The sequence below is a fragment of the Oncorhynchus tshawytscha genome, linkage group LG12, assembly GCF_018296145.1.
Source record: "Oncorhynchus tshawytscha isolate Ot180627B linkage group LG12, Otsh_v2.0, whole genome shotgun sequence".
NCBI classification, from domain to species: Eukaryota; Metazoa; Chordata; class Actinopteri; order Salmoniformes; family Salmonidae; genus Oncorhynchus; species Oncorhynchus tshawytscha.
In genome coordinates this window covers 62,016,739-62,039,679 of record NC_056440.1, presented here as the reverse complement: position 1 = coordinate 62,039,679, position 22,941 = coordinate 62,016,739, and the positions used below count along the sequence as shown (strand labels likewise).

The 22,941-nt window shown below is 44.5% G+C and overlaps 1 protein-coding gene across 1 annotated transcript in view; it reads right to left on the bottom strand.

Annotated features, from left to right (window-relative positions):
• Positions 1–363: 363 nt before the first annotated feature.
• The window catches only part of LOC112263582 (ankyrin repeat domain-containing protein 11), a 138,327-nt gene continuing 115,749 nt past the window's right edge, over positions 364–22,941 (bottom strand). Inside the window, 10 exon segments of the mRNA XM_042330868.1 lie at positions 364–6,972; positions 7,091–7,183; positions 7,319–7,486; positions 7,810–7,908; positions 8,099–13,619; positions 13,621–15,355; positions 15,501–15,648; positions 15,745–15,887; positions 17,590–17,790; positions 18,813–18,986. Coding sequence (XP_042186802.1) covers positions 6,787–6,972; positions 7,091–7,183; positions 7,319–7,486; positions 7,810–7,908; positions 8,099–13,619; positions 13,621–15,355; positions 15,501–15,648; positions 15,745–15,887; positions 17,590–17,790; positions 18,813–18,986 — 8,468 coding nt within the window. The 3' untranslated portion in view covers positions 364–6,786.

The window sequence follows — 22,941 nt, the reverse complement described above, 5'->3', positions numbered from 1 at the left end:
GGGATTACATATAGGGATAAAATTAAAATGTAAATTAGCTGTCAGCTAAATCTGGTGCAACACATCCCTTCTCATACTGAGACTGATGATTTGTTGTACATAGTCCCTGCCAAATAAAGAATACACGGGTGTAAAGTGTTACACGTGTATGCTGATTGGTATTTTATCAACTTAACTTGCCTGTGATAAATGTGCTAATCAATCTTAATAAAAATGAATTGTTGTTAAATTTCCTCATTTAGCTCAGAAACTGTGTGTGCGTGTTGGCATGGTGCTGAAAATAGATGTGCCCATCTCCTGAATGACAAGGCATATTTAATTAAGAGTACATGAATGAGAACAAAGTAAAAGCAGAAAACAGTAAATATTTCAAAATTTTATTTACGAACATAATCTCTGAGGAACAACAGCAGTTCTCGCGCTCTCTGTACATGCAACTGTAGAAAATAACAATTTAGAATTTTTACTTCTCCGTTTAGTATTTTTTATTTTCTCGCCTTTGTTTTTGCAGGAAATCAACACAGCTAGAGGTGAAAGTACTGGATCTTTTACAGCACTGACGATAGCATCAACAAACCCCTTCCCCCATAGCTGCTCCAACAATATGTACACAATTCAACTACATTGTACAAATAAAAAAAGTGACATTGTTACATCACCTGCAGCGAACGCACTGTCCCGTTGCTGTTAGAACCCCACATTCTACGCAAGTTTAGACTAGTACAAAGAGGAGGGTGCAAAACGTCCTGGGATATTTATTTACAACTATGTACAATGTCTCCAACGCATTACAGGAGGAAAATTTACACAGCGGAGACCTTTAACTGAAACATACCACAGGTGTCGGAAAGATAATAAATATGTTATTTGTTACCATTTAAAGAGTAGTTCTCCATGCTTTATTAGTCATTTCCCATTCTAAAGAATAAGCTGTCTTGTTCAATAAAGGAGAAAAAGAAAACTAGAAAAAGGCTTGAAATTGTGATTCTATTATGCAAAATAACAGTATGTCCAGTTAAATATTAAATGAACACTCAGATGGACACAGTAGAGGGAACTTGTTACAGACTGATGAGAGGTCACAGGGTAATCTAGGGCATGACCAAGTGGTTCACTGTATGGGGGGAGATGGGAATGAGACAGGTGTTTGTTACATTTCCTAATAGAAATTATTCTTCACTGGTGTGTTTTGGAAATAATATTTGGACATGTGTAAGGGACACCAGTGTCTGGACAAAAATCACAGGGGATGTTGTCTTTATCAACCAAATGTATTAAAATAAATGCTAATGAAAAATACATATTTTAAAAGGTTAAAACTATTGCTCTGTATGTTTGCTGCAAGCTTTGAATACCGAGGTTGGATTTGACACTGTAATTAACTATCACAATTTCAAGCCTTTGTGGTTCAATAAATGATCAAATAAAGAAATCAAGGCAGGGCTCAAACCATTAAGGTGAGAGACACAAAACCGAAACACACTTGATGTCTTGTAAACAATATTGAGGGTGTGAGGGTGTAGTAACGGTATACATTCTGCTCATAAGAAGTGATTGACATGCCACTGGTTTTTTTCTTATGTACGAAGCATAAAACACAAGACAAAAAGACAACACCCAACACTACATACACGGATCTGAAACACACAAGAATTCTGTTGACAAATCTCCCCCTCCCCCTCAGAAAAAAAGCTAAAAAATAAATCAAATAAAAAAACAATTGAGGGCTTTAATCAAACTGCTGAAGTCTACATGACCCTGACTACCTGTGCTATGGCATTTATTTATGATTTTACTGCTTTATGACTAGATTTTCCTCTTTCAAAATGTCCAGGACTACAACTAGTCAACTGCCCGTACACTGGAGTAGCAACACCCATTGCACTTGAATAGACATATCATACACAGCTATGTTGAACGTGTGTACATAACGTCACAACATGTCACTTGATATTGCCATTAGGATGACTGACAGGCATCCTATGTGGTAGGTCAAAAAATAAAAAAAATAAAAATAGGAACCCACCAAAAATGAAGAAACAATCAATTCTCACAAATCAATATTCCAATTGGATAAAAAACATGAACATCCTTAACTATCACTTTTGAAACATTCTTCCCCCCTTTGTGTACGAGTTAACTAAGTCTGCTTTTTGGTTCATGAAATTGAGGTGAAAGTTTAATAATTGTCTAGTCTAGGCCTTAATCTTAGCATGGTAAACAACCCAATAGAGTAAAGTATGATGGCCTACTGAATATGAATCAAAGAAACCCCTGACAAATACATACACCTACACTTGGAACAGTTGAGAAGCTATAGTGAAACAAACTACCTGCCTGTTAATATCTGTCCACTAAATAGTTCGGAATAAACTGGGTGATTGGTCATAGAAAGGATTTCTGAGTTGAACAAAAAAGGATTTTGATTAAAAGGCTAATTAAAAAAAAGATCTCATTCATGGGCATGTAAGTCAAACCTAGTTCTTTTAAATCAAAGAAACAATTTACCTATGTTACACAGAGGAGTATGATCACCCTTTGAGTATTTGAAGAGTAGCACTTTCTACTACTGTAAACATATCTCCACTACTGTACAAAACTAGATAAATAGAGGGGGTCCATACTTGCGAACATTAGAAAAAGTTTGAGTTTAAACTCTCTCTGTCTCAAAATGTGCATCAGCCATTTCAAATCATGACATAGTTGCATGTGACAATGTTACATTAGCTGTTCCACATTACATAACCTGGCACATTTAGCCCTATGCTAACCTGATTAGTTGGCAGTGATTATTTCCTGGAACAAATTGCACATCAGTCTATCAAAGATCGCAGACTTTATATCCACAAACCAAATGGCATTTCTAATTATAGGTCAACTTTTCCACCAGAGGGATATTGTAAGCCTCCAAATTCAAGGTTTACTTTTGTTCCACTTGGTCTGTAAAGTATAGCGTCCCAACATTGCATGACGCATCCTTGACTATGCTGCTACTAGCCACTAACTAGCTACTAACTAGGCAAAATTCAAAAGGCATGTTTTCACATAGATGGCAACATTTTTGCTTATCCTTTTCACACACATCCATGAGCTTTAAGGGAAAAAGATAAAGGTCATTTAAGTTAATCGTACATTGCTAAAAAAAAAAAGAAAGTTGAAGAGCCTTATGGTCTTGTCAAATAGCTATCATGTACCCCTACTACCATCGCTGCGAGGAGTCATATGCCGCTAAGGCGGTTAGATGCCCCTTCATGTCAAGCTTTTTTTGGTAAAGGTCTAATGCCAACATTTTTATCTCAATATCTGGGTAACAATTAAGTACCTTACTGTGATTGTTTTCAATTAAAATGGTCAAAAATACAGTAGCTTCTAAAAAAAAAAGTTGATTCTCCAGCAAGAACTTTGCTAGGACTGTCTGGGAGTGGAAAGAGGGGCCTAAATTGGAGGAGCCTAATGGGAGGGATGTGTAACCTGAAAACTAAATTATTGGCCTATTAAACTTATACTGCCTGGTGATGTCAGTATGTTAGGCCTGTGTAGAATACTAATGAATCATTAAGTGATCTTGCGAGACATCGCCTCCGCTTTGATCTAAACTTTATTCAAATCCTTAAGTCTATTGACGTACCTGTGTGACAATCGAATTAACATAAAAACAAATCCCCATAGAAATCTGCCAGTTTAAGCTAGATATGTATTGTTTTGCATGGGATACATCTCAATCCACTGCATCCGCCTATGTCGGCCTTCCGCATCTGCGGTGGTAGGTGGCAGAGCTACAGTGCTGTTTGTCAGACCAGGAGACATTTTGAAAATCAGTCTTCTCACGAAAATGTCTATAGCGTCCAAACGGTTGGCCTAATAACTAATATGACCACTCTATGGAAAGATTAGACTATCAAGAACACAATGGGGTCGTGGTTTTGCTCTATGACCCCCACAACTGTCACGGTACATATCACCCTGGTACTGGTTTTAAAACAAATGAATGGAAGTATGGAGGTAGTTTTGTGCCAAAAAAAAGGGGTTAAATATGTGTCCAAAAAATATATATACATTTCCTGATCTCCTAGATATAGGACAGACACTTCAAAACCTTATTCCTTTATGATTACATTTTTTTACTGTCTGCTTTTCCATTTATGAATGTGTTATTCAATTTGTTTCTATGGTCTATAGTAGTAAAGCCCAAATTCACAATTGTATCCCCCCCCACACACCTCCAAAGGCTTTTAGAAGTTCAACAAGCACCATTCTGAGAAGTGGCAGACAGTTGCAAATGGCAAGAAAGACCAGGAGCCAGGCTCGCTACGTTGATTTATTGGTCCATTTGAAACTTTGTGTTTTTTAGATAACTTTGATTAGCAGATGGTGCCGGTTGACCTCTGTTAAGGATGCTCTCATGGAAAAGGGTTCTATTACATCCATCTAAGTCAAGATTTGAAATTGACTGATGCATAATTTGTAACCTGACAATCACTGCCATCAGGTCAGGTTAGCATAGGGCTATGTGTGTCTGGTTATGTAATGGGAAGAGCTAACATTTAGCATTTTATCAAATGCAACTACGGCAACGATTTGAATTGGCTGATGTGCATTTTGAGACCAGATATTTTTTATTAAGGTAAAGACATTTCTATGTTCACGTATGGACCCAGGGAGTTTGGAAGCTAACACATTCCATAATTAAAGCAAGAATACATTTTTAAAACCAATATGGAATGTGGCCTGTATCTTTGCTAAAAAGGAGAAGTTTTAGGTGGTACACAGAAGAGATCAGGAACATTCATGTCAATCTGATGTGGCCTGAAAAATGGTTAACCTGTATATGATGCCTATGACAGTGACATTCAAAAAGGGAAGTTATGGATTTCAAATATTGAGCTGGCTATCAGATCCCTAGTCTTGTGGCCTGAAAGTTCTCCAACATAATGACTATTATTCATAAAGACCCACACATACAATTAATGTCAAATTAATGGGTAGATTAAAGAAAAAGACAAAAAGAAAATCCCACCCAGAATTATAAATGTTATGGTTTTTCTTGTTAGTGGCATTTCTTTCTTGACCAATCCAGATGCACCCTTGTTTGACTTGCCCAACACTGAGTAAATTAAAAATATTCACTGTAAAAAGGCATTTTCTTGGTTTAGAGTTTTTTCAGATATAATTGTGTAATAAAGCAATGACTAATATAACTATTCTATTCTTTAAATCATTTTATAACCATTTTGCTACATCTGAGGACTATAGTTGTGGCCCTTAGTTTGGGCATTGTTCAAAACGGTGGGGTTTTGTACTGCCTATGTACGTTGTGGTGATTCCAACACAGGTAACTCATTTTGACCAGCCCTGGACAAAACCTATAGATGGGAACGTTACAACTGTGCACTGGAGTCTTTAAAATACTGACAACGTGTGCACATTTTGGCCCATGGGTATGAGGGGGAAAGTGCTGCCCGAAAGTGAACTGTACATACAAAGATCATTTTTATTCATTTATTTTTTTACACTTAACTGAGTGATGTTACAGTACATACGTTATTTACAACTGTGCAGTAATGTGTGGCAAAATAAATTATCTAGAAGGCAGCAAGAATACATTGGTTAACGAATATAAAAACTGTACATCATTTACGGAATACAATTTTTTTTCTGTTTTCTTTTTTCCCATTAAACTAATATTGGCTCTGTAGTGTTTCAAGTCACTTCCTCAGAAACAATTAAATGCCCAAGTAAAGAAAGACAAAAAGAAGAATATTCTCCTCTAAACCACCATCTGTTTAGTCTTGAATCTTTGAATCGCAACATTCTTGTATTATTCTTTTATCCTGTTTTTCCATTTGCAGTCATAGTTGCAGGTGAACAGGTGTGTGTGTGTGTTCTACCTAGCTTGGCAGAGTGTCAGAGGCTGGTTCTTCCTGCATGCAGAGCCTGGTGACCAGACTCTGGTGGGGATGCTCCGGTTCATCCCCATTCTCTGCCTCACTCCTCTGCCCAGGCCATGAGGCGGAAGATGCCATCTCTACACCTCTGGCATTAACCCCCTGACACACTCTATGGACCCTTGGCTGTACTCTGCTCTGCTCCGGGGCAGGATGCTGGTTCTACCGGGTGTGGTGGTGGGCTGTGGACAGAGAGGACTGAGGCTCTCTGACTGAGTGTGGCCTTATGGTCCCGACCAGAGAGACAGCGTCCACACAGACTCTCCTATCCTTTCAACAGGAAGAGGCTGGAGGCCCCGCAAATGCCACATGTTACACCACCACATCGCACATGCATGCCCTTCTGACCATGTGCTGCTTTCTCCTCCTCAAGGCTCACCTGGAGCTCTGTGTCCACTGTGGTGCCTCATCCCCATCCACCAGGAGATGATTCAGAATGGTGGGAGGGCTCCTCTCCAGCGTTCCTTTGTGGTTTCATTTACAGGGACCAAAAAATTCAGAAAAATATTTCTCCCCTATTCTCTGTCCAAACATCACCTAAAAGGGAGGTGGTGTTGGGCGCTTCAAAGCAAAGCCGTTTTCTGCTTTTTATATTCTGAACAAAAGCATAAAAACTTGAGGGATGAAAGTGCAAGTTGTGTTTTTCCCCGGTAAAAAGATGCTTCCTCCTCTCATGGAAGAGAATCATTAGCAAGTTTTTTTTCCTTTGAATTTTTTCTATATAATATATAGGTTTTATTCCTCTTCAAACCGGCTAGCCCTTACCATACGTTCTGTTTGATGTCTCTTTGATAAGTGATGATATTTGACCTCTAACTCTGTGAACGAGTGCATGTTTCTGTCACGCGGGCAACAGCACAAAGTCATCGTTGACGTCAACCATTGGCACGTAGAAGGAGGGGACCTCGTTGACGCACAGAGACTTGTGTACAGCAGGGTCCAGCTCCTGCACCTTCAGTTGCCACTCCATCCTCTGCACCGCATTCAGGGCAGCTGCCTCATGCTGCTGCCGCATTAACAGACACGTCTGAGAAGAGAAGAGAGAGGCCATTATGCTACTGCCATACACAGATACACTGCATATCAACCAAACAGCAAATGTGCCATAAAATAAGATGTATGGTCCTTCATGCGGTCATATTTACCTTCATGCGGTCATATTTGTCATCCACATCCTGAATCCAGGAAATGAACTGGCGAGCATTGAACCGATCTCTCACTGACTTGTTCTCATCACCCTGAGTTAAAGATGACAAGCGTTAAAGCATGTCAGATGTTATTGTTTTATATGTATATAAAATATTAAGAGTAATTGGAAGAGCTGACTAAACAAATCCCACGTGAATGGCCCTGTCTGTCAACTTTCTGCCCACCTTTTTGACCACCCACAGACGCACCTGACTCTCTGTTGGCATGTTGTACACCTCAGAGTCCAGTAACATAGTGCAGGCACTGAATGGGACGGCCTGATTGGCTATCGTCCTTGCCGCTCTGCAATGGACCCGCAGTACTTCTTGCTCACACGAGACAATAAGCTTTTCCTGGAAGGAAAGTCAATACAATAACATTGGAGAGAGAGAGAGGGAAAGAGAGCGAGAGAGAGAGAGGGAAAGAGAGCGAGAGGGAAGACAGACTGGAGTTTCAACTTTACTTCAAAATCTTTTTGAGCAAACTGATAAGGTTAATGTGAAATGTCACATTTTTTATGGTGCTTGGTTGGAGAAATGCATATTGCAGTTGCATTTCTATTACATAGCAGCTTTGAACATTCATCAAAGGATCGTTCAAAGCACTCCTTCTCAGTGCGACTTCAGGAATGAGATGGATAGATATTAGGGAGGGTACAGTGAGCCCGTGTTCTTACCCTCTCTATGCTGTGCTGCAGTCTGAGCTTCCCCCTCACTGTCTCCTGCTGTCGAAAGAGCTCCTTCAGGGGCTCCGATAACGATGGAGGTGGAGCAATCTGAGAAACCAGGGCAATGATTATTTGAGGTCATGATGTAACAAATCTTTCCATTGCAACAAAGTTCAAACTTTTGTTGTAAATGTGCTGTTAGGTTATTATAGGTGACAGTTACTTGACGTGTATCATTGTAATGAAATCTATGAATCAACAGATGTGTGAACATTTGTAGGGGAAGGGAGGGACTCACCACTGGGATGTGCAGCTTGCTGAGAGGCTTGCCATCCAGCAGGTAGGAGCCTGTGTAGGTCACGTACTCAGCGTAGCACTGAGGGGCCTGTGGTGTGATGTAGCACAAGATTTTCCTCTTCTCCTCTATTTTTTTCCGTATCTGCAGGTATTCGAAGTAAGGGTTAGAGCGGTCACTGTGGTAGGGTTCTATGTCATCCAGTTTGATGGCATTGACAATGACAGCCAGCGTCTGTTGAATCATCTCCCTGGTCTGCTGCATGGCTGTGTTGACCAGCTGAACCTGCGGTTTGGGGAACTTCCTCTTGCGTGGATGCTGCGTCTGGGATTCCTCTTCCTCCACAGGCCGCCCTTTAGTTTTGCTGACCACTACAGGAGGCGGCGGCGGAGGAGTCGGGGTAATGGTTGGTGTGGTGGAGATGGTGGTGACAAGTTCCTTTTCTTTCTCCAGAACAACAAAGGGGACAAAAGTAGGGGTGGGAATAGGGGTGGTTGTGGTTACAGCCATGCTCATGGTGACAGGGGTAGGGGCAGATGGAGGTATCACACTAGCAGGTATAGTGGTGGTGGTTGTACTCTCTGCTACTACTCTACTACTCTGCTTTTTTGTGGTGGTGGTGGTAGTATTCTCCTGTTTTGCCAGCATCTGGGCCCTGTTTCTGGTCATCCTCTGTGGGATCTCCTCCACCTTCTTGGGAAGGTCAGTTGACAATGTTGTCAGAGTGACCGTGAGCTTAGATGTTGTCTCAAGAGCCTCCGAAACATGGACTGTACCAGAAATCGTGACAGCAACTGGCAGAGGAACTGAGGGGACTGGACTGCAAGTTGGCCCAACAAAGGGATCTGATATCTGCCCACTTTGTTCCGGTTTAACAGTTGTCAAGGAGTCCATACATGGAGTAATTACAACTGATAATGACTCGGTCAGTGACATCTGCCTGTGATGCTGAGTATTGTTTGTATCAACAGCTGAGAACATCATGTTTCCATCACTCTCATCAGTCTCTTCATATGTGGCTCTGTTTTCAAAGACCTGTGGTTTCACAAAGTTATTTTCAGGGACATTCTGAGGCTCAGACTCAAATTCTGGTTGGAAATTGTGTTTTGGGGAGGGCACAACCAAATCCTGCAAAGAATCATTGAGTGGTAGGACCTCGGGAGGGCACAGGGGTTTGGCCAGGATAGGCAGGTCAACTTCCATAAGCTCTTCACCCTCTATTGTTTCAATAGCAGGAGGCCTTATATGAGCAGTTGGAGGCTTGTAGTCGGCTGGCTCTGCATCTCTGACGTCAAGCTCTGGCATCTCCTTGTCTGGCAGGGAGGTCGGGAGGGAGAGAGAAGGGAGGTCAGGTAGAGAGAAAGGGCCAAGATCATCAAGCTCATCCACTGTAGCTGAGAACGGGTCTGTCCAGGGCACCACTGGCTCGTTGCTTACTGCTAGAGGCATATGGCTCTCAGAAGTAAAGCCATGGGAGTTTTGTCTGCCATCTTGTACTGCACAAGAAAGCTCTGAGTCCATCTGGTGATTATCCTCCAAGTTTGGCTTGCAGTCTGTGAAGAAAGACTCTAACCTTGTGGAGGATGAGGTGGTTGTCAAGTAGTTTGGTTCCAATTCCATAGGTGTCATTTCAGGTCTTGCTGGAGAAATTGGAATGTCCTCCACAGCCTCTTTTTGCTCGTCAAAGTCAGGGTCAGGCACATAAGACCTGTAAGCAGCATATGGAGGGGTCACTGATGGATGGCCAGGTATGGCAGTAATGTGCTGCAAATCACTGTCTGAATGCGAGAAGGGGCTGGTTATCTTGGAGACCGCTGCCTCTATTTCCCCATAAGTCCTTTGAGGAGATTTCAAAATCATCTCAGAGTTCCAGCTGATGGTATGATCACTGGAGTTCTCCACCAGGTTGGGTAGTGGATGTGGGGGAGTCAACTGATGCACCTCTGCAACTCTTCTCTCGGGAGATTCAGCCCAGCCCTTCCTCAAAGGCTCTTCAACCCTTGGAGGAGAGAATGAGCAGACGTCCCTCGTCTCCTCAGCAGCATGATGATCAGCATCTGTTGGTTCTTCAAGGTCCCCTTCCTCCTCCTCCTCTTCTTCGTCTTCCTCCTCCTCCCCCTCCTCTTCGTAGTCCTCTTCTTCCTCCTCCTCCTCCTCAACAACAGGGGGCAGATACTCACTGCCACTGACTGGGTCAGAGGGAACAAGACTGTGCTCACTTTGATGAGGCTCAGAAAGGTCATCAATATCCAGGGGAGGAAGAGCAGCAGGTGCAGGGGTGGGTGGAGCAGCAATGTCCAGACACGGCTCCTGGGGGTCAGGTCTGTGGACTGGCGTTGAGGGCTTCATCAGGAAGTTGTTGTAGACACTCTCAGGTAGGTGTTCACAGGTATCTGTGCCAGCCATTGCTGTGGTGGCCCCATCTAGTGCAGGCTGGGCAAGTTCCAGCCCGGGAGACAGCATCCTAATAGGTGAGAAGTAAGGAGGAGACAGGCATTCAAGTCTTTCCACTGATGCTGCCTTGTCTTCTGGAGGCTGGGAGGCTGCCAAGTCAAACTCAGAGGCGTCTGGCAAAATGTGTTGTAGAAACTTGCCAGCTTCAGCTTTGAACTCATCTTCCAGGGGTCTTCTAACATCAGACGAAGCCGATCGACTGACAAGGGGCAACTGGAGATTCTTAGCCGGAGTTATACAAGTCCCTTCTTGGAAGGTGTGTGATGAGTTGGAGTACCTGTCAAAGAAGGATGGGGAGCAGGCATTCATAGACATGGCCATGGCTGATGAGTTCTGACAATCTAACCCATCAAACATTATATCAGGGTAGTCCTCTGCACTGCAGGATGGAGTCCGTGGCGTCTGCATGATTTCCTCATAGCTGGGACAAGAGATTACAGATGTGGGGGTGGGAACACCCGTTGGTCTATTCTGATCTTGCCGAGGTGAGGCAGGGAGATTTTCTTTCATCTGATGGCCTGCAAGCCAGTCCTTTGAATTTTGAGTGTCAATGGGTTGTGGCTTTCTTTCTGGAGACATAATTTGGGCTGGGAGACCAACATCTTTGAGCTTCTTCTCTTTCAATGCAGATTCTAAACTATTTGATTTTTTGGATGACAGTTCATTGCGATTTTTCTTTATTTCCTCAGTGGACTTCGTTTTATCCCTAAGTTTAGGATCCCCTGATCTGTGTCTTAGTTTCTCCATCTGCTTCATCCTCTCCTTATGCTTCTTATGGCGTTCTTCAATCTCCTGGTCTTTTAAACCTAACATTTGCCCAAAGCTGGTTAGTTTGAGATCCCCATCAACCAGAAGCTTTGAACGTGGACGGTTGTCTTTGCGAGCTGTGTCTTTAGATTGAATTACTTTTTCATTTTCTTCTTTAACCTTGGACTTAACATGGTCCACCCTACTATCTTTGTCCAAAGAGTCTCGGTTTCTCTCTTTTTTCACATCAAATTTGGGACTGTCTTCCTTTGATCTTTCCTTCAAATTGGTAATTTGAGGACTCTCTTTCAATCCAGATTTGATATCCTCCTTGGAGTGTTTAAGGGATCCAAAGCCATCCGTGTACTTGTGCTTCTCCTCTTTGACTTTCTCCTTATGTTTCTCTTTTTTCTTTTTGTCCTTGATCTTATCACTGATGACAGTACTCAGTTTGTCTTTGTCAGCTTTTTTAGACATCTCCTTTTCAAACTCCAATGTCTTCTCAAAATCATCTTTATCACCCTTAGACCCAAATGGAAATGTGTAAGGGTCCGCTTCTAATGGCATAGGCTCTTTCTCGAAGGGCAGACTTTCTCTGCGTCCATAGGATTCTCTTATTTCCTCTATCTTGTCTTGTTTATCCCCTTTTTCCTTCTTGACTTTGTCCTTCTCCTTGTCATGACTCTTTTTGGAGGATGACGAAGATGAATGCCGGTGCCTCTCTTTCTCTCTGAACTTGTCTTGAGGATTAGATATGGAGAGTGAGTCTCGTCTCTCATCAGTAATGTCTGGAAGGCTGATGTTGGAGGAATCATAGTAGCTGCTGAGCACTGGCTCATGAACCTGATCAGTGAAGCTGTCTGAGGATAACTCACTGTTCTTGTCATTGGAGTCATCCTTGTAGTCATTCATGGCCTCTTCCTCCAGTTTCTCCAAGAGCGACTTTTCATTTTCCCCACTCCCCTTTGAGGGCTTTCTGTCGTTAACATGATCTTGCTTGTCTTTATATTTACTCTTGGTCTTTTCCTCACTGGCGTCCCTCTTGTCTAACAGCTTCTGCTTGTTTTTCTTCTCTTGGTTTGAGTCCACAGACATTCTGTCTTTGCGTTCTTTGTGTTTTGCATCAACAGAATCCTTTACTTTCTTATCTCTGTTGTGTTTCTCTAAGGAACCCTTCCTCTCTTTCCCCATATCAAATATGGTCTTGTCTTTTTTCTTGTGGTCTTTTTCTTTCTGTTTTTCTGTTGTGTGTTTGGCCTCAGCAGAATATTTCCTGGGTTTTTCCGTTTGGAAGTGATCAAGCTCATCCCTGTCAGATGTGGAGTCTTTCCTGTGAGAATCGGACAACCCAAGGGAATCACTTAACTTGGCCACACCCCCATTGTAATTGTCTTCTTCATCCTCACTTTCATCTGTGAAAATGTCTGCGATCTTGTACCATGTTTTCTCAGGTTTAACTTTCTCAGGTTTTCGCTCCTCCTTCTTCACCTCAAGGACATCTTTATCCCGGTCAGCATGCTTATCCTGCGAAGCCTTTTCTTTCTTGTCCTTAGTTTGTTCTGAAGACACCTTCCTGTCCTTGTCTTTGCTGTGTGTGTCTTTGTGTTTGTCTTTAGCTCCCTCCTTCTTGTCTTTAGAGCCTCTATCTGTGTCTTTTTCTTTCAGAAGCTTCTCAGTTGAGGTCCTCTCAGGCTTCTCCTTATCCTGTTCTATAGATCGGTCTTTAGGCTTTTCCTTGTGTTTGTCAGCTTTAGTCTTTTCTCTCTTTTCCACCCCATCTCCCTTTCTCTCCTTCTCTTTTCCAGAGTGGTTCCTTTCTCTAATTTCACATGGTTTGCTGGCAGGTTCAATTTCTTTGAAGGAGGCCTCATTCCCATAATCGTCTCTTATAGACTCCTGTTTGATTTTCAAGTCCTTTCTTTCTTTAGTGAACTCATAGGAATCTTTTCGGTCTCTACTGCTGTCCGTGGAGTCCTTCTCTTTCTTCTCTTTGACAGTATCTGCAGATTCCTTTCGTTTCTTCTCCTTTTCCACAGAGTGGCTGGAGTTGAGTTTCTGTTTTTCGGTCAAATCCTTTTTCTTGTCACAGATTCTTTCTGAAGAGTCTTTCTCTTTCTTCTTGGAGGTAGGCTCTTTCTCTGACCGTTTGTCATTATGATCTAATTTCTTGTCTTTGATTTTGTTCTCCTTCCTCCGGTCTCTGCTCTCTATTTTTTCAGTCTCAACGATCAGCTTTACAGTGTTGTTTGCTTTATATTCTTTGTAGTCCTTCACAGGAGGAGCATCCCAGCTGTCATCTCCATATAGGTCGCAGTCAGAGGAAAGTTTCTGACGCCCATCGGTCGTGGTGGTCGTCTGAGGCACTGAGCTTGGTGTCTTCTAGGTTTAAGAAACGGTTACTGACATCATAGACTTCATAATCAGGCTCTTCCTTCAGAACCTTTTCTTTCTTAGATTTTTCCTTCTCCTCCCTGGCATTTTTCTCCTTATCCACCTTAATATGTTTTTCTTCTTTTTGCTCACTGCTCTTCCTGTCTGGTTTAGATGACTTGTCCTTTGACTTTTTCTTCTTCTCCTCTTTATGAGTCTTTTGTTGTTTCTCCTCCTTGGGCTTCTCTTTTTCCTTGAGGCTCTTTTCTTTTTCAGTTTTCAAGGGCTTTTCCCTCTCCTCCTTGCTTGGCTTCTCCTTGGTGGACTCTCTTGTTTTCTTGGATTTCTCCTCTTTAGCAGTTCTTTGCACCTCTTTTCCAGAAGACCAGTCTCTGTCCTCAGATTTGCCTTTTGACAACCTGTCCTCCTTTTTCAAATGCTCTTTTTCATGTTTCGACAGCTTGACCTTGCTTTCAGCTGGGGACTCAGTCTCAACAAGGAGTGACTTTTGCCTTGAATCATCAAAATCAAACGAGAAGCTTTTAACAAATTTCTCGTTCATGTCTTGATTGAGCACTAAACTGGGAGCCTTTTCTTTCTCTTTGTTTTTGTGCTTGTGTTTGACTTTATGCTTTTTCAACACTTTGCCATCTTTATCCGTTTTGGAGACCGTACTATCTGTGTTGGAGTTCTTGTGAAAGTCAGAGTTCTTTTTGTCTAGTGCATTGGTGTGCACATTGTTTTTCTTTCTGTTTTCCTGTGTTTTCTTTCTCACCTGTTTCACTGACTCGACACTCGAGTCAGCAGAGGAGTAGTCCGACTCACTGGAAAGCCTTGTTCTAACCGAGTCAGAGAGGGAGCTTACATCTGACCATACAGGAGATGACACAGTCTTCCAGCCGTCTGTCCTCCACTGCTTTGGGTTATGCTCTGTCAGCGAGGGTGTCAGTTTTTGAGAGCTCATGCTTCCATGAGAAGAGGAGGAAGAGGATGCAGAGTGAGTACTGAACGCAGAGGATTCTTTTAGGCTCATTGTGGAGTCCTTTATACAGTTCGAGCTCTTCATAGAGCCTTCATCATCCTCACTCCCTATGTCCCCACAATCAGAGTCAGAAGTGCAGAATTTGTCATTGACTTTACCAAATCTGACCTCCTTACTGACATTATTCTTTGTCTCCTTCTTCCGCTTCTTCTTAACTTTAGTCTTCTCTTTCTGCTGTTTAGAGCTCAGTGTAGCAGAGTCCCGGGCCTTGGTATTAGTAGGTGGCGCTGGTTGCCGTGGTGTGGGCATAGGTGTGAAACACAACGTCCCATCATCCTCATCTGAGCTGTCAGAGAGAATCCGTCTAACAGCCTTCTTTGGTGTGAGCGAGTTGCTTTTGGAATAGGTTTTGACCACCTCCCCCTTCGGTACTGAAATTAAGCCGCCAGCCTTAGTGACACTGGGAGACTCCTTGCGGAACTCTTTCTTGAGCAAGTGCTTGTCGTCCACCGGAGGGACGCGCTCTTCCTCATCGTCCTCGTCAAACTCATACTCGTCCTTGACGGGGGTGGTTGTTGTGGATAGGGGCTGATCCAGCCCTTTCTTCCCTTTCAGCTTCAGGCCCTTCTCAAACTCTGAGTCTGTGTTATTGCCATCCACCGAACTGGATGGGGCAAACGATGGGGCATCTTCTTCCTCAGAGGATTCTGAAAAATAGATAAATAACAGTTAAAGAACAGCAAAAATCTGTCACACCCAGTGGTGAAAGGAAAAGCAAGGAAGTTAAAATACAAGTAACAAATGGCAGAGTGAAGGTGTTCAGAGCTACTCATGGTATAAAATGTCACACACCTGACGAGCTCTCCTCACTGGAGGTATACGTGCCTTTTCCAAGCAACAGATTGAGCATCGTTGGGGAGTTCGCAACCTTCAACGCGGTTTCACCCCTTCTGTTGCTTTGTCGAGGGTCCCCTCCATATCTTAAAAGCAACTTTACCACCTACAAAGAAACATAAACATCGAAACATTGGTCTCAGACCTAAACGGGGCAATTGGATTTCTACATGAGCAATCGCAAACGTTATGCTGGAGTTACCTTGAAGTGCCCGTTGTTTGATGCGTCATGCAGAGGGGTGTCGTCGTCCAGGCCCTTGGTGTTGACCTCTGCACCGGCTGCCAGCAGCTGCTTGGCCACGTCGTAGTAGCCTCGGTTGCATGCTTCATGCAGTGCAGTCCAGCCTGTGAATCCCAAACACAGTTAAATAACGGCTCTAATGTTTCTCAAATGTCGGATTCAAAATTATCATCGCACCCAATTATGAACAACTTAGATGGCTAGAGAAGCAAAGAAATGTGCAACTATTTACATAAATATAAAAACTAATACAGAAGTATGGAGATATGAGGTGAACAGCAGGAGCATGGAGGAGGAGAGAAGGAGGAGCAGAGAGAGGAGCAGAGAGAGAGAGGGGGAGCAGAGAAAGAGAGAAAGAGGAGCAGAGAGAGAGAGGAGGAGCAGAGAGAGAGAGAGAGGAGGAGCAGAGAGAGAGAGAGGAGCAGCAGAGAGAGAGAGAGAGAGGAGAGAGAGAGAGAGAGAAGGAGCAGAGAGAGAGAGGAGGAGCAGAGAGAGAGAGAGAGGAGGAGCAGAGAGAGAGAGAGAGAGGAGGAGCAGAGAGAGAGAGAGAGAGGAGGAGCAGAGAGAGAGAGAGAGAGAAGGAGCAGAGAGAGAGAGAGAGAGAAGGAGCAGAGAGAGAGAGAGAGAGAAGGAGCAGAGAGAGAGAGAGAGAGAGAGAGAGAGAGAGAGAGAGAGAGAGAGAGAGAGAGAGGAGCAGAGAGAGAGAGAGAGAGAGAGAGAGAGAGAGAGAGAGAGAGAGAGAGAGAGAGAGAGAGAGAAGCCGAGAGAGAGAGAGAGAAGCCGAGAGAGAGAGAGAGAAGCAGAGAGAGAGAGAGGAGAGAGAGAGAGAGAGGAGGAGGAGCAGAGAGAGAGGAGGAGCAGAGAGAGAGGAGGAGCAGCAGAGAGAGGAGGAGGAGCAGAGAGAGAGGAGGAGGAGCAGAGAGAGGAGGAGGAGCAGAGAGAGAGAGAGAGAGGAGAGAGAGAGAGAGAGAGAGAGAGAGAGAGAGGAGGAGGAGAGAGAGAGAGAGGAGGAGCAGAGAGAGAGAGGAGGAGCAGAGAGAGAGAGGAGGAGCAGAGAGAGAGAGAGGAGCAGCAGAGAGAGGAGGAGGAGCAGAGAGAGAGGAGGAGGAGCAGAGAGAGAGGAGGAGGAGCAGAGAGAGAGAGGAGGAGGAGCAGAGAGAGGAGGAGCAGAGAGAGAGGAGGAGGAGCAGAGAGAGAGGAGGAGGAGCAGAGAGAGAGAGAGGAAGAGGAGCAGAGAGAGAGAGAGGAGGAGCAGAGAGAGCGAGAGGAGGAGCAGAGAGAGAGAGAGAGAGGAGGAGCAGAGAGAGAGAGAGGAGGAGAGCAGAGAGAGAGAGGAGGAGGAGCAGAGAGAGAAAGAGGAGGAGGAGCAGAGAGAGAGAGGAGGAGGAGCAGAGAGAGAGAGGAGGAGGAGCAGAGAGAGAGAGAGGAGGAGCAGAGAGAGAGGAGGAGCAGAGAGAGAGAGAGAGGAGGAGCAGAGAGAGAGAGGAGGAGGAGCAGAGAGAGAGAGAGGAAGAGGAGCAGAGAGAGAGAGAGGAGGAGCAGAGAGAGCGAGAGGAGGAGCAGAGAGAGAGAGAGGAGGAGCAGAGAGAGAGAGAGGAGGAGCAGCAGAGAGAGAGAGGAGGAGGAGCAGAGAGAGAAAGAGGAGGAGGAGCAGAGAGAGAGAGGAGGAGGAGCAGAGAGAGAGAGGAGGAGGAGCAGAGAGAGAGAGGAGGAGGAGCAGAGAGAGAGAGGAGGAGGAGCAGAGAGAGAGAGGAGGAGGAGCAGAGAGAGTAAGATGACCACCAGCCTGCAGGGGCAGCGACTCACCTGCAAAGTCTTTTACATTCACGTCCGCTCCCTCACTGATGAGCTCCTTGATGCGGCGTGCCTCTCCACGGATGGCTGACCGGTGCAGCCTCGTCTCGCCCCTCTCATTTCTCTTGTTTACTTTGTCTTTGGTTTTAGATGCAGAGTTTGGCGTTCCCTTCTGGCCCAGACTTGACTGTGACTGATGCTTTGGTGTTGTGTCTACAAGAACAGGACAAAAACAGAGTTTTAATAGAATTGGCATGATTCATTTCTATAGTAAAAACATGAGCCAAATGAGCATAGGGCTACATATTACAGTAGTACCATTATGTAACAGTGCAGAATATTTCATTGAAAAACAACTGTTACAACGCCATCGCCTGTAGGTGGCACTCTTGCTCAAGACATCAGGAGGAGAACTCCAAGACTCCCAATTGCTCGAGTTCATTTCATCACATTTAGTGGATTAAACCAAAGCCTTAATCACATGTACATTATTGAGTTTGCAGAGCGTGGTCCTGAATGCTATTTGAAACTCACTTCATCTGGGTTCCGTCTTTAAGGAACAAAACTCAGGCACGGCTTTTTAACAGCAGCAACCCGCCAAATAATACTAACAGAAAACATATAACCCAAATCAGAAGCACGACATAATCACCAACACACAGATCAGCGCTATTACTTAATAAGAGGAAATAGCCTACTAAAGCCGATGTTTTAATCGCAATGTTTTTAACGACAGAACGTAAGTACAGCACTTGAAGAGGAAACGCTAGATCCAATTCATCTAAATACAGATAGCAGATATGAAATGAAGAAAAAGCCTGGGTCTGGATATTGTGTGGTTTGGACCAGATCTGATATGGCACCATTAGGTCCCCTCAGACTCCATCCCTGGGGTAAACTATTTTCATTTCCCTCATGGTTGAACGCTACATCCTAAAACAAAGCAGCAACAATTTACCGTACAGGAACGTGATACCAACTTCTAGAGCCCAAAAATCTCCCCACAACCAGCCAGACCCAGAAATGAACAGTGGATTAAGACAGCAGAGGTCCATTTCACTGCAGTAATGGAAATTGATGAGGGTTATCTTGTATAATTGAATTCTAATTAAGCAGTGTGGTCTGTTCTTTAATGAAGCATGGAACAAAAGTGTGGCTGGGACTCTAAGCACCAGGGACCCCCCCCTCCTCCTCCCCCCCCCCTCAGAGACGTGGCATCCATGACAAACACGCACCTGGACTGTTGACTGACTCTTCAGCCGTCATCTGCATGAGAAGAGCCACCTGCTGCCGCTCAGAGAGGGGGTACCCGGCCCGGATCCCTGGCATGCCCATCCCAAACGGCAGGCCTGACTTCCTGGTGTTGGTGGGCTCCTTTTTAATGCGCTTCCGTTCCGGACCTTGCTTTTCTGTGAGGAGAGAGGGGAACGGACAATGTGAGGCCTATGGGTAGCACAGACACACATAAAACACAGGATAGCAAATTGCTCAGGTTATATCGGCTTTTACTTTAGCGTGTCAAACTGAAGTGATTTCAATTCTGACCACAACAGTCATTGATAACGCTCATTCAACATCTCCATGGCAACAGGTCAGATAAGTGTCCTCGGTGATGTTCTAAGGAACCCCCTAGGTGAAACCCCTACCAACCTTTAGTCTAGTTTAGCTCGCATCCATCTTCTGAGGCAGCGGATGGTGGTGGGCATTTAAACCCAGCTGCCCCAGAGGGAGGGAGGGGTCAACTATTGACCATCTGATGTGTCTGTCTCTCTCAGGGGGTGTGACTCGGCAGAGTGACAGTGATTACAAAATGGCCGGTGTTCATTTCAATGTGGCCGAGTCAAGGTCACCACAATGGCGACTTGCTGCTGGACAAAAGCAGCTGCTCCTCAAAGACACGCCCCATCAATTATTTTCAGTGTCATGAGGAATTATCAAATCTCCACAGCAATGTCAGTCTTACTCTACGATTGAGACACATGAATACATAAACACTCGACACTTGCAACTGCTGGACGATTTGGAGGTACGCTCCGTCAATGTTCGAACAAGTCCAAACTGTGCCAGCTACAAGATCCTTCCAAAACGTTTTGCCGTCAATAAAAACAAATGACATATGGCCTTCAACTGCATCCATGGAGACAACACACATTGTCTAATCAAAAAGGGAGATCTACAAGCCTGCTCGCTGTTGCTCTCAACACAGTGGATTGCTCAAGGCCACAAACAGAATTAATAGGAGTAGGAAACATGGCAGCTCACGCTTCCGGTCACAAAACCCTTTTTCCAGAGATTTTCCATAGTCAGAGCTGATGAACTTTCACTAACATCTGTGAATACTTACACCTAATGTACCCCCACCCCTGATACACACTCACATCCTGAAAGGAATTAGCCATTTAGACACATTCCTTTTATTCAGACTTAAACAGCATGAACCACAGCAGTGGATGTTTCAGGCGGTGGATGTCGAGGACTGAAAACGCTAGAGTTGCTTTTCCAAGCCTTTACAGTGGGCCCCAGTCAGTAATGAGCCTGCTCCAGTACTTGAAAAGGGCTGCTATCAAACCACATACAAGCCTCTAATTACAATGACTTTTTCTACCAGATTTGGACATGCATTGAGTAGGCTAAGCGGCACAAAAACATGTGTGATCCATTTTCAATGTAAATGAGATACAGTGGGAAGACGGGAAAAACAACAAAACAGCAGGATCACCCTCACACACACATCCCACATGGATTACAAGGATGGAATTAAGACAGAGGAATCTGAAAATGCAATGTAAGCCCATAGACATCCATAGCTACTTCTAATTAAATAGTTAAGAAACATTTTAGACTGTATATACACTGGCAAAAGGCCTATGTATACAAAGTGACTTCAACTAGGTTGATCCCACAATCTCCCACGCATGCATACACACACACACACACACACGCACACATACATGCATGCATACACGCATACATACACGCATACATACACGCATACATTAATACACACACTACACACTCCCACAGTCAGACAAAAGTGTGCAGTTGTTAAAAAACGGTGTTTAGCTTGTGGAAAAGAGCCCGTTACTCTCTGCTTTCAACTGGACGATTCAAAGATCGGCTTCAAGGAAAAACACACTCATAAACTACATTTGGTTCATTAGTCTACTGTTGACACAGTCCCAAAATGTTTGGCATGTCAACAGTCACGTTCTCAAGACATTGGACTTTCAAGAAACAAAGTGTCACTTGCCACATCATGCGTTTTACATCGTCATGATGATGTGGCATTTGACTTTTCCTTTAACTTGAGAGATCTGATGGGAAAGTTGGAGGGAGACCAAGCTACCTCACTGTTCCCAAGAACGCCAGCCTAGGCCAGGGGTGGGACCCACAGCAAGACAACAGTCAAGTTACAATGGGCCCATGACGCCACTGTGTTAGCCTATTGTGAAAACGTTGCTATCAGCTTCCCACTGTGAGGGCAGGCAAAACCAGAACCAGCCCAACCAGAGGAACCAGGTAGGCCTAGTCCGTTTCTGGTGTCCCCAAATTCAATAGGACAACAAAGACGATGACAAGCTCATCTTTTTATCATTCGACTTGGGACATCAAGCATGCTAACATCCTGTCTTTCTCTGAGTGACAGCTATGAATAAAGTCAGACCAGTTCTGTCAGTTGGGGTTCCTGCCCCGTGGGAGAGTGATGTTCTATTATTAGAGGTAGACCTGCTGAGCTGTTTGCTTTACTGCAATGTGTACGTAGGACTGGCCTGTGTTATATTACGTAGAACATGGGAATCAACTGTGAAGACACAGGCGACTGAGATCTCATGCTGAGATCAGGCTGAGATCTCATGGTCAATGTGTAAACACATTGGCACCACAACTCGGTCTTCCTTCTTAGACTGAGATTGAAAACAAAGCATGTTTACTACCACACATGCCAACACCACCACAACCACCGCCACCACCGCCCAGTCACACAGGAGCCAGACACATTCATGCTCCTGTATGAAGATTACCTTCTTCAGGAGAATGTCATGGCGTGGGATAGTGAGAGGCAATTCCATCCTACTCAGAAGACAGGGAGAGAAGAGAGAGCTCCGTTGTCAAGCAGCCCAATCAGACACAGCCGGCAAACAGGAAATGACGGAAGAAGAGACCGGAAGTGGCCACAGGATGTTGTGTCACTGCTTTGTTTTATGCTTGGCTACGATGACGAGAGCAGAGGCAAGTGTCGGTGCAGAACAACAGTCTTTAGTGGTGGTAATGACAGAGAGCGGGACAGATCGGCAGAGAACCGAAGGGCTTTCTCTCATACCACGTTGGCCTACTAAAGAGCTGCCACTTACAGCTTGACCTCCTTATCTCCATGTACACTGGGCCATCCTGATGTAGGGTACCGTACACAAGGGGTCAAAGAGGGTCTGGAGAAACAATGGAAACGTTTTAGAACGTCTAGACAGAGTGCAACTACTAGCCTATCTAATATTCCTAGTGGCGACTGACAAGCTCCAAAACAACTGAACCTGGACCAAATCTGATTTCAAGTCAAGTATCAGTGAATAATTCATGGATCTTCCAAAGGATGGGAGATGAAATATTACAAAAACATTTCTCCCTCCAGGGATCTGAATAATGGTGGTGTGCAGCAGACAGACAGACAGGGCTGATTTGGGCTGCGGGGGAGAAGACCTCAAGCCAGCAGCCCCCCCATCCCCGTCCCTACTGAAAGCAGCACCTGCTGCACCTGCTGATAAGAAAGGCATCCTGTATTCCTGCCATATCGTGAAGAAGATGATGCGTGTGCTAGCCTGGCAGCAGCTGATCTGCACTCATCACCGTCTCTGATCCGCCTCCCACTCCTCATGGCCTTATCCAGAGCAGTCTCCTCGCTGAGGAGCCTTGGCCATGACTCCTACACTCTCGCTGCAAGCCCTGCCGATGGTCTCCACGCCAATACAGGGTACAACAATGATCTGCTACACAAACTACCATCTCTAGAAGAACGCCTTGCAAACTGTCAAAACAGTGTGTTCAAGATGAGAGCAAAATCACTGCAATTAGCTACATCGTTCATCTAACAGATGCCTCGGGGAGAAAACTTCCAGTAGAGATCGAGTGCCCTGTTAGAACCATACAAATGGATGTTATGCACTCAGATAAGGCTCCACCACACACTGACTTCAATTTATGGACTGACAGGGTAGTACTAGTCCTAGACAACTAACACCGTAGGAACACTGTCATCTTGTGGGTTCGGAGCAAAGACCACACAAATGCAAAATGCAGCAAATCCCTGGTAAGAAAATGACCGACAGCATGAATTCCGCATTTCAAGTGAAGTACATAGCCTAGTCCACG